Source organism: Agelaius phoeniceus, chromosome 4 (genome assembly GCF_051311805.1).
Source record: "Agelaius phoeniceus isolate bAgePho1 chromosome 4, bAgePho1.hap1, whole genome shotgun sequence".
Taxonomy (NCBI): Eukaryota; Metazoa; Chordata; class Aves; order Passeriformes; family Icteridae; genus Agelaius; species Agelaius phoeniceus.
The window spans coordinates 38,097,084-38,111,256 of NC_135268.1; the positions used below are offsets into that span (position 1 = coordinate 38,097,084).

Here is a 14,173-nt window from a genome sequence, read left to right on the forward strand (position 1 = left end):
GAAAAGCAGAAAAGGCCTTGGCTCTGTGCAGCCCCAGCTCAGAAATAACAAAAACATCTCCCCATTATCAGCCCTGTGTTCAGCTCAAACCCAAAACACAGCCCATGCCAGCCACTGGGAAGAGAATTAACTCTACCCCAGCCAAAACCAGCACAAGCTGTAATCCAGACCACAGCATCTTTTTGACACATTAAAACTTGCTAATTGAATCATGGCATATGGGAAGGGATTTACAAAGCCATTAAAAGGAAAAGGGTAACAGCAAAAAGACTAAACCAAAATGGAAACCTTGGACTACTTCATCTAGACCCTCCTTAAAATTTTACCGAGTATAGTGTAAAGTGTCTCCTAATAGGACAAAAGGAGCTAGAAGATCAGAAAGCTGGAAAAACTCTGTTACTTGTTTAATAGACAATGAGTTTCAATGTGGCAGCTCTTCAGAACATAAACCTGTTTGCAGTTTCATATTATCTCAAAAACTAGAAAAAATTTTAAGAGAGAAACATCTCATCACACTGATTCTCATCTTGTTTTTTATTTTAATAGAAGGATGTTGACTGCCTGAATGGAAAATTCAGACCAAAATTTTCTATAATCAAATTAATTAATTAAATAAATTACTTGTAGAAGAAAACTCACAACATAATAAGAAACTGTGACCTCACTAAAAATTATATAGATGCCACTTCAGAAAATTGCTGCAAGCTGATGACAAAGCTTTATGATTTTTCAGTGTATTGCCATTTACCTGATCTTTACTTTACATGTTAGCTGAATTGCTTTCTTCCCTAAAGCTTTCTCTGAGTGCTATTGTTTCCTTTTGGAAGAAGGAGTTACACTGTCTTCCTCTTCGCAGGTCCCCTGCAATGGCTGGTGGATTGTTTGCCATTGAACGAGATTTCTTCTTTGAGCTGGGTCTCTATGATCCAGGGCTTCAAATCTGGGGTGGTGAAAATTTTGAAATTTCTTACAAGGTAACACCAATATTTGAGAATTCATTCAATTAGATAGATTTTTTTTTTCTGTAAATACTTCTGTTTGGAGTTTAGACAGACCTACCTCTTCGCCATGAAGCCCAGGTTTTGATATGAGGAGATGTGACAGAGATGTGTGTCCTCAGTGTTTCCTTGTGGACTTTGGGACAGAAGCGTTCAGAGAGGTGGCTTTGTGCTGAAACTCAAATGATGCGTAATCTAGGTTTTGTAAACAGTTTGGGATTGCACCCCTAATTTCCCAAATATCCAATATAAAACCAGACTGGCAAATTTTATGGGAGGAAACTGAATGTTCTCATAGTGAGTATAGAAAAAAATTTCCAATTAAAACAGTATTAGAGAACAAGTAGTCCTCATAGTCCTCAGCTTATGCATGTGCACTTGGAAAGTATATAATGGTGCAACAAAAAGTAATCTGCTTCCTCCCTGCCATTTTTGTGAGTGAAAAATTATTTCATATGCTTTTCAGCATTTCAAGAACTTCTTCATAAGAGAAGTCTTCATAATTGAAATACTAACTGCATAATTCATAATCACAGGGAGGATTTTACTTTCACTCCTAGGCATACGCATGCTCTTCAGTTTGCAGGAAACACAGGATGATCCATTAGCTTCTTGTTGCTTCAGTATTTGTAATGGCACAAGTGCAGGCAGCAGGAATCAGGCCCGATGAACAGACCAAAGTGAAGATGTCTTATAGCCTCAGCAGCAATCTGTGAAACCGTACCTGAATTTTACAAAAAGTACATTCAGAGCTCCCTTAGTTACTCTTGCTCTGAGTTCTTTACTCTTAATAACAGTGGAAAGCTTTTCATGAGTTAGAGGAAAGCCCTGAGTGCACTTGCTCAGCTGTAAATCCATATGCAAAGGGTATTTATTGAAGGTTATGCACACAGGGTCTTTATCCACATCATTCTCCATCTTGCTTAGATCAAAATCATGACTGAAATTACTTACAGTAATTCTGTGATTGAAATGCTCATTATGAGGACACCTCCAAAGTGGTTTCATGTAGATCACAACCAATCTTCAGAAGTACTAAACATTTATCAGCCTTGCTCACTCCTAGATAGCAAATAAAATTAATATCCTTGCATACCTGAGGAGGTTTTTTGATGAAACTTTGGAAAATTAATATCATGATGCAATGAAGAAAGTAAGATACTCTGCCCATCTTCCCTGATACTGGTAAATCATATGTTTAATCTGGAATTTAGAATAATTTGAAACATTCACAAGGTTTGCTTGAATTAGAATTTGGTGCTACAATTAAACTTCTCCAAACTAGGAGCAACTAAATTCTGATTTAAGTACATTTTCTTTTCCCCATTAAGGGATTATCCAAAGATACGTGGGAGTGGGGGAATTTCAGAATGGTATTTTTTTCATTTTCAAATAGTTCAAATATTTTTTTATTTTCAGCTACTGTAGTCAAATAAATATCTGTTTCTGCTTGGAGCAATGAGTTACCTAACACATCCTTATCTCCTACTAATATTTATTAAGAAAAACTTAAATGTGAATGGGCATCTAACCAAAACCCATCTTAATGATGGCATGTGAATTACTTCAATAAAATCAAAATATCAATAATTCTGTCATCATAAAAATTACCCAGTTTCTGATTTTGGGCACTCATTCATTACCGTTGTTCTGAAATAGTGATGGAAGGAGATGCCCAACTTTTTAAAAAGCTTTTTCAAAAATTGCTTTAGTTGAGTAACTTCCTGGCTGAGTTGAAAGTGTACTCAGTATACCTCTCATTTCAAAGACCTATTTTCTTTATGCTTACATCTGGAGCAAAAAATATGTAAATATATGATAGCATAGTAAGAAATGCAGCTGACATTTCTTCCATAATTTATTATCTATTTGTCTGTCTTAAATTCCTGTGCATATATATTAATAATACCTTTGTTTTACCTTGTAGATCTGGCAGTGTGGGGGAAAGCTGCTCTTTGTTCCCTGTTCTCGTGTTGGACACATCTATCGTCTGCAGGGCTGGCAAGGAAATCCACCCCCTGTGTACGTTGGCTCTTCTCCTACATTAAAGGTACAGCTCTAAAGCAACCTGGAAGGTGGTTTTTGATTTCAGATAAGAACAGTTTTAGATAAATGTGTATAAATTACCAGTAACAGTTTAGAGAGCTCTTCATCCAAAGTGATTTAGTATCTTAAGCTCGGATGGTCATTCCCACAGGAGAGAAATCTTTGTGTTAATCCCACTGTTGTTAAGAGTAGAGAATCCTGGAACCTATCTTCTTGCTCTAAAGCCTTGCCCCACTATCTTTGAGGCACAAAAGCACTTCCCCTTACTTAATGTCAGCACCTCCAGCCTTTGCTGCGCTGTGCCCAAGTGTGTATGAACAATTCTAGTAACTACAGCACACTCCTGGAGATGAAGATCATGGGTTTGAAATCCCCTTTTATCTTGATAAAGACAGGTATGATTCTAGGCCAAGTTAGTGAACTCTGGAATCTAGCATCTCTCAGACTTTTGTGTCTGCATTTTTTAATTAAGAAGCAGTAAATGACACCTGGGAAGATGGTATGCTCTGCCCTACATCATGAGGCTTTGCAGCTCCTCAGGTACCCTGCAGATTGTAGAAGTGTTATTCAAGCCCTGAAATTAAAATTAGACATCAATTCCAGAGAGCAAATGAGCCAGCTCTGTATCTGAAGAGAGAATTTGAATCAAGAAAAACTGTTTATATCAGTTTTCATCTACCAGCAGGGAGAGAGACAACCCTCCTGTTAAGTTTTTCTATTGCCCAGTTTAGGCTTTCTCTTGGGCTCAGTTCTGGCCATCAGTAAATCCCACTCCCAAAGACCCAGCTCTTTGTGATTAATTCCAATCCCAGAACAATCTTCCTAGACAATGAGTACCTGTAGGGTTATAGAGTTTGGCTTGAGCCAGCCTAACTAGCCAGTTCCAAAGGCAATGTCCCAGCCTAGCTGAATGGTAAAAACTATCCTGGCATGCACACCCCCACATCCCCACAGCCCCCAAAAAAGTCCCGTGTTAGTAATGTGAGTTGATTAACATTTTGGTGAAACAAGGACTGGGACCAGTACAAGGGAGCCCAGGGGGACATATCTGGGGTTAGAGACAGAGGAGTGGGCAACAGGACAGCAAATGATTGGTCTATTGCTCAGTGCAGGCAAGATGCTAGTTTGCCTTGTCTGAAGTAATAAAAATCATTTTAGTGTTCTTAAAAGATGTTAAAAAATATTTGTTGAATATCTTAACACCTTACATGAGTCTGCTGGCCTGCTTACTGAATATAAAAAGCACTGCTGAGTGTTCTTAAATATTAAGTTCCGTCTCTGTACAAGGCAGGATGTAGAAATAGCTTTTCCCCTTCTTCAGGCACCCTCCTGTCCTCACAGTAAATGTCCTTTTTTTATAGCTTTGTTCAGTTTATGCCAGATGTGGATTAAAGTCTGAATAATTTGTGCCTTCAGTCAAATCTTTTAAGACTGTTTTAACATAGGTAATTAACACTAGAAGAATTTAACAAAGTGAGGCATCTAGAATGTGTGCATTCTATATAGAGATAGGAGTCATCAAAGAGAATAAGAAAGATGTGAGGGAGAGGCTTTTTACCAAGTGAGCTATCTGATTTTCCCCCTTCTCCAAGTAGCTGACCCATTTAATTTTTTTCCCTGTTAGTGGACCAATGCATATCATTCTCTTCATTCAAAATTGTAGAAGGTGAATAGAAACCATGAATTACAGTTCTAACAGAAGCAAATAAATGCAACATGTTGTTGCACCCATTACTGAAAAGTCTTCATTTTCAAAGAAACAATCTCTAATCTTGGAAAAAGACTTTGCACTCACATTAAGCAGCCCAATTTAATTTGCTGGCTTCAGTCCTAAACTATCCCTTGAAAATAATATTCATGTGTCTTGTATAGTGTGCTGATAGTGACAGATTATTAATGCTGTATAACAATACTATGCTGTCACTTTCTAAGAGGATAAATCCTTAAATGTCTGTTCTTAACAAGGAGTTACTTCTGGCCTGTTTTTGTGTGCTTTGAGGTCACAGCAGTGTCTTTATTCTTCACAGAACTATGTCAGGGTTGTAGAAGTGTGGTGGGATGAATACAAAGATTACTTCTATGCCAGCCGGCCGGAGACAAAGGCGCTGCCCTATGGAGATATATCTGAGCTGAAGAAATTCCGTGAAGATCACAACTGCAAAAGTTTTAAGTGGTTTATGGAAGAAATAGCATATGATATAACTTCTTATTACCCCTTACCACCCAAAAACGTGGACTGGGGAGAGGTAGGTACACCTGTGTAGGAGCTTTTTTAAAAAAACTATGAATTCAAAAGGAAGCAATTGTGACTTGCCATGTGAACAGGCTATTTGATTACTTCTGTACTAAGCTATATGATACTAACCAGAGAGCTATAAAGATGTAACCCAGGAAAAAAATTATATCTACTTTTGCAGGTGTGATTTTTTAATTAGTTCCACAGATCCTTGAAGGATAATTTATGTCTAGTCCTGTCCAAAGCACTTTTTTCTATAATTAGAATTTAAGTTTTTTCAAAAGGAAAACATTTGAATCCTGCATATAGGAGTATTGATGAAGATTGATCAGTGAAAATATCTTTTGTGTGAAGGCCTAGAGAACAGATCATTAAATCCAGGTGGAGTTCATTCTGGAGTTCATTCTGCCTGTGTTTGCTAGACTGGGATGTACTCATACATTTACAGCCTCAGCTAGCCCCGTACCTGCATGTAAGGATTTTATATGATTCTGTCACCATTGTTTCCAACATCAGTGTATACAATTATGACTTCACTAAATTAAGAATGTGGTTGCAAATACAGCACTTTCAAGTGGTTGGCAGAGGAAGTTGGGATATCACAGGTGAGTGCAGGACTCCTCACTGAACTCTGCCTGTCTCATTCTGGCATTTAGCCCACACCTTGGCAAGCACATACTGCAGGTCTCCTGCATGCTTTCAGATTCTTTCCCCCTCTGCAATTGATTACTTTTTTGCCCTGTCTCTCCTATTTATTTCACTTTTGCAGACTGTTGAGGGAAATTAAGATCTTCTTACTAGCTGAGGAGAACTCCTGTGTCCCCCCAAATTTAGCAACCTTCTTTCCCAAGATATGATGAATATGATACATGGTTTTGCAACTTCAAAAGCACGTTAGAAAATACAGATCTCTGCTGTCTCCTATCACCGAGCAAGTGTCACCTCTAATTTCTTAATGCTAGAATTAGTGATACAGAGCATGTGTGTGGTGAAAGGGGGTACAAATAATCTTTTGTCTGACAGACCAGATGAATAATGCCACCTTGACTTCTTCCCTAAAAGCTAGCACAAAGCATCAGCTACTAGATGAGCCTTAGACCTCCTCAGGTGTCTACATAAAGAGTTTGGAAGGTACACTAAATATTGCTGTTCACCAAGGTGAAAGCATCTGAAAAGTATAAAATAATACTGGTGACCTTGCAGGAAATCATCCCTGATAAAAGCAAGTGGGTCTGGTGAAGCAACAGGAAAATTCTGAGTTCAGAGACTTCTCTGAAGTTTTCTTCTTATGTAGGATAACTAGCACCCTCTTCTTCACAGGCTGCTAGTTATCCTACATCTGAGAAGTCCTGTCCCTCCTCCTCCCATTTGTAGCACCACACTGATTGCATTTCCAAACTCTAGGGTATGAAAGTGTGGGTTCATCTTCCCTAGCACTCCCTGGAAGAGTCTAAGCTTAGTCCTTCAGACTTTTCATACCATTACAAAGAGGAAGGAGGCTCTGGCAAAGAAAATAGGTCTGGAAAAAATGTTATTTGTGTCATAAAATCTTTGTAAGGCTGCTTGTTGGCCCTTCTGAGAAGGGAGTGAGATAATCAGCAGTTGAGACGTGCTTTATGACAGGACTTCTGTTCTTTATCCCTGTGCCAGTGCCTGTCCCTCATCAATTTTATTTCTTTTTTTTTTTCCTGTGTAATTGCTGCTGCAGAAGGTCCATCTGAGCAGCTGGGTCAGTGGGCTGTGTCTGGCTGTGGGTAATTGCTGCTGTGCATAACTCCTCTGCATCCTGTTTCTCTTCATCCACAAGTGAGAGCGACTTACCTGAGTCCCTGAGCTTATTTATGAAGATGTAGGAGATGGAACATGCTCTGATAGGAGAGTGCATAAATTAAAATACTTGGCAGTCCTATATTTAGGTGTTATTAATTTGGAATTGAGCTTTGCAACTCTGGCTCTATCAGCATACTGTGGGTCATAAAAGAGCCTGCAAATTAGCATGGGCAAGTGGAAGCTCCATCTCCCAGAACAGTTAACATCAGTACTTAAATTTCATACACGGGTTTGTCTAATCTCTCTGTCAGATACCTGTTTCTGGTTTGAGAGATAAGTGAGAATTTTCTGAACTCCTTAGTATTTATTTTTCCCTTGAGACTAACTCTGAGTGCAAAACCTCTTTTCCAGATTAGAGGCTTTGAAACCTCTTACTGCATCGACAGCATGGGGCACACCAACGGTGGCTTTGTTGAGCTTGGGCCGTGCCACAGAATGGGAGGAAATCAGGTAAGGAGCTTGGAGGCAAGTCTGAAGGAGAATTGCTTGCTGTGGATTGATAACAGGCAGGTTTTCTGTTAAGCCTGTACATCAAGTCACCTAGGTGCCAGCTACAAAAGTGGGAATTAGGGTTTTCTGGGAGCATACTGATATTGCTGAAGTACAGCAGCCTGAAAATACCATTTCAAACATAAATGGTATGAAATTGAAGGTAAATTCATAATCAATTCTTCAGGGAAAGCGGTACATGAAGAAGCAACAGTATCACTGCTTCAGCTCTTAGCATTGCTCCTGATTCACCACTTACCCTTATTTAATAATTAATCCTTCAGGAAAAAAAGCTTTACTGAAGCTCAAGTATGTGATGAAGTTGTTTTGGTCCAAGCTAAAACACTTTTATGCAGTAACTCATCTTCCACTACATTAGAGAAGAAAATGAGCAGAAATTTATCTCTGCTTCATTTACAAATTAATTGACAGAACATAATTACTATTAGAGGGTTGCAATCAAAGCTTTTATTGTGTTTGACCTGTATCTTCACAAATGTGCCCACACTACCACACAGACCTACTGTTCTGTCTTTATATCTTCTTTTCTGGTTGGAAAATTTTTCAGAATTTAGTCCTTATTTAAGCCCATGTAAATTTAAACCAGGCAGTTTTTTCATGGCAATCATAAAATTGCATTTAGGATGATGTTTTTAAAAAATCCTATATGGATTAGGTCTTAGTAGCCCCTAGAAATGTCTCTTTTATTCTGATATGTAATGAAAAGGTTCCCTAAACTACTTTTTCTGCATATGCTACCCAAAAAACCCTGTTGCAATTATTCTGTAAGAAGTAGCCAGGATAATTTGTATCTGGATGAATTAGATTGATTTCCTCCATGGGTAAAATGCCAAAGTTTTAGTGTCGTCACATGAAATTACTGTCCAGGATCAAGGACTTGCTATCAGGCAACCCATTATAAAGATAATGGGTTGTTTGGCCATCAAATCATACAAAGGTCTGTAATTAAACACTTTTAGAAGTCTCTTTAATATGAATCCCTTTACCATTTTTGTCTTTCTGGTTAAGTTTCTTGGCCTTCTAAGTCCTACAGGAAAGTTAACCATGAAATTTAGTATTGTGATAGTAAAGGTGTGTTATTCAAAATAAAGAACCCTCCTGAAAGACAGGTGTAATAAAACCAGAAAATGTTTTGAATGTTATAATTTCATTGTATTTGCAGTGTTTATAGAATGCTCATTGAGTCAACTGTTGTGAAAATGGCTTTTTCTTTCCCGTTAGCTTTTCCGAATCAATGAAGCCAATCAACTCATGCAGTACGATCAGTGCTTAACTAAAGGACCAGATGGATCCAAAATTATGATTACACACTGTAATCAGAATGAATTCAAGGAGTGGCAATTTTTCAAGGTATGCAACAGATATATGGAAGAAAATACACTTTTAGATTTCATAGTGGGTTTTTTTCAGCTTTAAAATTTGTTTTATGTGTATCTGAAATTAAAGATCTGTAACAGGGTTGACTGAATTGAGTAAATTTTTAATGGCACATTCTCAGAAATACACGCATGCTAGAGAAACTTCCTGTAGTGAAAGATCCTTTTATTTAGTGAATCTAGTTGCTGTCTTCTATAGCAAAATCTTTAAGGAAAAGTCCATGAGGCTACATTTGTTGCCACAGGGATATTAGGAGTTAGCACATGTCTCAGAGGAAGCAAAGAGCATGTCCACTCCTAGTGACAGGCTTTATAAAAGCTTTTAGTGCCATCACCCTTTCTGCTTGTATGCTCTGTTTTAAGAAAGTCTCTGCTGGAGTGCATTTAGAAGCTAGGGTCAGTATTAGGTCTCATTTTGGGCAATCTAAATGAAGTGTTTCTCTGTTTAAAGACAAGATATTTTTAAGCCTACATAGAAGCAGGTAAATGTAAGATTACTCTGCCTTTTCATGTTGTCTTTGTCTTCTTCAGTATTTCACTTCCTTTTCGTTAGGCATTCTCTAGTAACAATAACATGCTCTGTTCTTAATCCTGGGTGTGGTGCTGTTATAGTGCTGTTGCAAAATCTATAAATTTTTAATAAGGACTTGGAATGTTGGCTGATGTACATGTGAGGGCTGCTACAACCTATTTAGTTATTATATCTGTAAGTTCACTATTCATGTAAGTTTTGTTAGTGTTGTTTTAAAAATGCCTACATTTCTATTTCTTTTTGTGTCTTAAGAAAATGAGACTGAATAGTCCAGGGGTGACGTTATCCTTGGATATAGTCACATATAGCTTGGTTCTACATCTATGAAACTATTCCATTTTTCTTCAGCTTATATAGCTAGCATATTGCATATTTATTAATTCATTAGCTGGTTATCTGGATTCTTTATTGTTGTCTGAAAGATGCACAGTTGAGTGCAGTGAAATCTATTTGTTATCCTTTAAGCTACTCCACATTTTCTGGTGTTTGCATAGAGCTAGGAAATATCAGGTACCATAATGCCATTTCCATCCAGCTCAGCTTCCTTGTGCTGGATAGACAGACAAATTTCTTTAAACCTGAAATGTAAAAATCAGTAAGCAGTGGCAGGTAAGGGCCAACTTCAGCTTTAATATTTCAGGAGAATAATATGTAGCAGTTTTTAACTCTCCAGCCATTCTAGTTCATACCAGCATGTTACTTGGCTTCTCTCTAAGAATTTCATTTATGCAAGATCCATTTCCTCTGCACTAGCACTGGTGGTGTAATTGTTTGCTTATTACCACAAGTTAAAGGAAGCTCAGTAAGCACAGTCTGGGTTGTAGAACAAAACACTGACTGGCTTCTGGAAGGAAAAAAAGGGAGGATGAGAATGAAAGGACCACCAAGGGTGTGTAACCAAATACCAGGAATTGGGCACACTGCTGTGCAATACCAAGGGTATAACTGTTTCTTCTAATGGTGAAGGTGTGAGGAATGAGACACTTATGGACTGTTGAAAAATGTTGTGGCCTTCTGTAAATTAAGGCTGTAAGGAGATTTTATCTGGTTGGTCTGTTGGCTGTCTCTGAAACAAGCAGTGTGCCAGTTTGGTGAGTGTAACATGTGCTGCTTGAGCACTGAGCAGTAGCAGGGATTGAGAACAGGGCTGGTGGTGGTCTGCCTGTTGCTTTTGTTTAGACATCCATTTTTCTCTCCAACTAGATGACCCCCATATTTGGCCACACAGCAGGAGCCAGGTATTGATCTGAACCAACATTTGGCTGTGCACATGTGTGTGGGGTGGTGGAGAGGGTCCCCATGCCAGGGGTGTGTGTGCATGGGGCAGGGCTGCAGAGCCCCCACAGAGCCATGGGCTTGCTGCTGCTCCCTTCTCCTCCCCTCTGGATGCAGCCAGTCAGAGTCAGGGCTGCCTCTGGCACAGGGGGTCAGCAAGCAGGAGAGGAGCCACAGACCAAAGGCAGGAGACAGGAGCATGGCAGCATGGTGGGTGTGGAAGGAGACAGATGTGTGAGAGTCAGCCTGAACATGCTTGGCTCAATAGGTTTGCACTTCCTTGGGCAGCCTCCTGCTGCTCTGGAAGGCAGACTTAGCTCTCATACTCTTTATCCCTTCTTCTGCCAGCCAAACAGGGAGCCAAGTTAGTACTTTTTTTACCCCTGTGGTGTTAATGTTGGTGTTGTTCATTTGTTTTCTGTGAGGGCTGATTGGAGGAGGGCCTGCCCCGTGAAGTCCTCATAGAGCTGTCCTCAAGAGTTAATCTTCTGGTTTGGTTACAGGATGGATGAAAAGGCTAGAAGCATTTTAGATAGAACTTTGCTCATTTTGTTAGCAGTTTGTTGCCTAAGAGAAACAGGAGGCATCTCAGGAGGACCTACAGGAACCAAAGATTTAATATGAAGGCTGCAAAGTGCTATGTTTAACAAATAGTAAAATGAGTGTAGAACTGATCTGTTTTGGGATGCTGAAACCTGGTTTTTTAAATCACTATATTGCAGATGTAAAGAAATGTTAAAAAAAACCCCAAACAAATGAAAATAAACCCAACACAAAAACCCAACACGTTTTCCTGGTGGTTTTGTCTTTCAGAATCTGCACAGATTTACTCACATTCCGTCAGGGAAGTGCTTGGATCGCTCCGAAGTCCTCCATCAAGTTTTCATTTCAGAGTGTGACTCCAGTAAAGCAACACAAAAATGGGAAATGAACAACATCCTTAGTGTGTAGACAGACAAAACCTACCTACTGACGCGTTCATTTGTACAGGACTGAAAATAGCCTGAAAACTGCTGCAGTTATTAACTTTGTACAGCTGTGAGCCTCCTGGCTTGGATGAAGGACATAGAGGAACTGTGATTATTACAATAACATTATCATCCGCAGTTAATGTTTACAAAACTGCTTTACCTTAAACTCTGTAGATGTTTACATCTTTTTGTTTCAAGATGTTGGTAAATTAATGTGCTGTTAGCTATGGTTCATAGGAACATAGTTAAAAGCGTTGTCGTCTTCTTTGGGATTACACTCAGGGGTCTGAAGGCAGTTTTTTTACACACACTTGAAAAGGTTGTAGTAATCAGATTTTCATAGAACTTGGTGATTATCAACCTGTTGTATATTTTTATTTAATTTTACATCTTACTAAGCACTGCCACAGGTTATTAGCCAGGGTGGCCTTCTCTCACAATCATGCTGCTTTTTTGGAAGATGAATTTGAACATATTTAGTGCCTCTTTCATTTCTCTCTTTCACAAGGAAAGCATTTGTTGGAAATTTGCAGTGGGTTGCTCTGAGCTGTCACCAGGGGTAGGGACCAGCCGTACCACCCTGTGTAATTAGTGTGCTAACAAAGACAAATTTCTATTGCCAGTTTGGCTGCTCTGCTTCGACGGAGTGCTTGGTACATTGGAAGGAAGACTGTCCAGTTTAGTGCTAATGTGGTACAATTTGATGGAGGTAAGCACCCTCACAAATCCAAGAATTAAGAATTTATAAGCACTAATTTGCTTGTTTAAACCATGCCTTACATAAAAACAATTAAAATAAACAGTAACAACAGAAAACAGGCTGCACAATTATGTAAAACTTGGAAAGAGTCAAATACTTCATTTATACTGCTATTTTGAATGGAAATCACTTAGAGGTGGACTAAAACTTATAATTAGGAAAAAAGCATCCAGCTACTTAACACATCTGCGTAATTCATCACAAGGACATCTGTCAGCCAGTTTGGATGCCAGATTTTGATTCCAAAAGAGAAATGGAAATCCTGAAATCACACTTGTTCGTACTAATCTTCTTGTTATTTCTGTCATTCACAACTCCTCCAGAGGGATTACAAACACGAAAAACCAACTGCTTGGTGCTACAGTGTACAGAGTAGAATGTGAAGAAGTTGTTTCTAAAAATGTTCTGGAAAGGAGTTGATGCAGACTCCCTTAGGAATATAAATAGTGACTCCGAACAAATAGAGAGGTGGAGAGGAAATGACTTATCCTCACTTCCTTTGTCCAGATTTTGTAACTTAAATGTTGACATCAGTGTACTGATTCCATAACTGTTGTCCCTATAACGTCACACAATTAAGTATGACTAAATACTTCCCTGAAGTCTAGAATAGCATTGCATGCAGCTTCCATTGATGTTAACAAGAGTTATGTATCATATTTGGTGACAGACTTGGATCTTTATAGGGCTGTCAGCACTGATCTATTAGTTTGGGATCTTTCCTAGTTTCTTTAAACTTTTCATCTATCCTTTCAGAGCTATGAAAAATAGAAAATAAAGGAGGGAGAAACTGGGGAAAAAAAGGAAAATAAGGTTTTGTGCTGGTACTTGTTCCTTGTGTGTGTGAAAACTGACTCCATTTGTGTGTTGGGTAGATTAATTTAATCATACAACTATGCATAAGAGAAAGAATGGTGGCACATAGATTGTGCGGGTGTGCATTTTAAATGGGTATTATGTGCAATTCATTGAAAGCTGATGCTGTGTGTGAATATGAATCTGTATGTGAGACTGAAACCTTACAAAACATGAGATCATAAGAAGCTGTTGCTGTAATGACTTTTTCCTACTAGATCTGGCTTGGAAAAAAATAATTCCCATTTTCTTGCTTTGTAAGTTGATGATAATATCACTATGCATTTCTACATATTTTATAAATTTGATTTATGCAGATTTTGATACACTGTATGTTTCTGTAGAAATTGTATAAATCTTTAAAAAATTTATTAGGGAAAAATCTGGGAAGCCTATGTATATCTTATGGGTTGCTTGTTTTTTAGGTGAAGTAAATAAAATATTTGAATTTTTTGTTTTACTATACTTTTACAGAGTAAAAATGGATTATTATCTTTTTAGAAACACCCATATCTCAAAATCTAGGAAACTTCAATGTTGCAGACTTACAAATATTAAATGTGGTTTATTTTAAATTTTATCTAGGTACCTTTTGTTCCATCTGTGGGGACTCAGGTTTTTCCCAGTGAAATGAAAACTTAAATTCCCACTGAGGACTGACACATGGACATATCACCTGCCTGATATAATTAGGTAGATTTAATATGTTCATAGAAAATGAATTTGAGAGTAGAACCAAAGGCCAGGTCCAGTTTATATTGTTTTTACCGTGTCTTATCTTAGT

At 38.3% G+C, this 14,173-nt stretch overlaps 1 protein-coding gene across 3 annotated transcripts in view; it reads left to right on the top strand.

Annotated features, from left to right (window-relative positions):
• GALNT7 (polypeptide N-acetylgalactosaminyltransferase 7) overlaps window positions 1-13,854 on the top strand; it is a 70,848-nt gene extending 56,994 nt beyond the window's left edge. For all 3 annotated transcript variants that reach the window (XM_054633706.2, XM_054633705.2, XM_077177321.1), the window contains exons 7-12: window positions 857-974; window positions 2,926-3,048; window positions 5,072-5,290; window positions 7,462-7,560; window positions 8,842-8,970; window positions 11,617-13,854. In XM_054633706.2, the coding sequence (XP_054489681.1) occupies window positions 857-974; window positions 2,926-3,048; window positions 5,072-5,290; window positions 7,462-7,560; window positions 8,842-8,970; window positions 11,617-11,754 (826 nt within the window). In that variant the 3' untranslated portion in view covers window positions 11,755-13,854. The remainder of the gene's footprint in view (window positions 1-856; window positions 975-2,925; window positions 3,049-5,071; window positions 5,291-7,461; window positions 7,561-8,841; window positions 8,971-11,616) is intronic.
• Window positions 13,855-14,173: the final 319 nt, after the last annotated feature.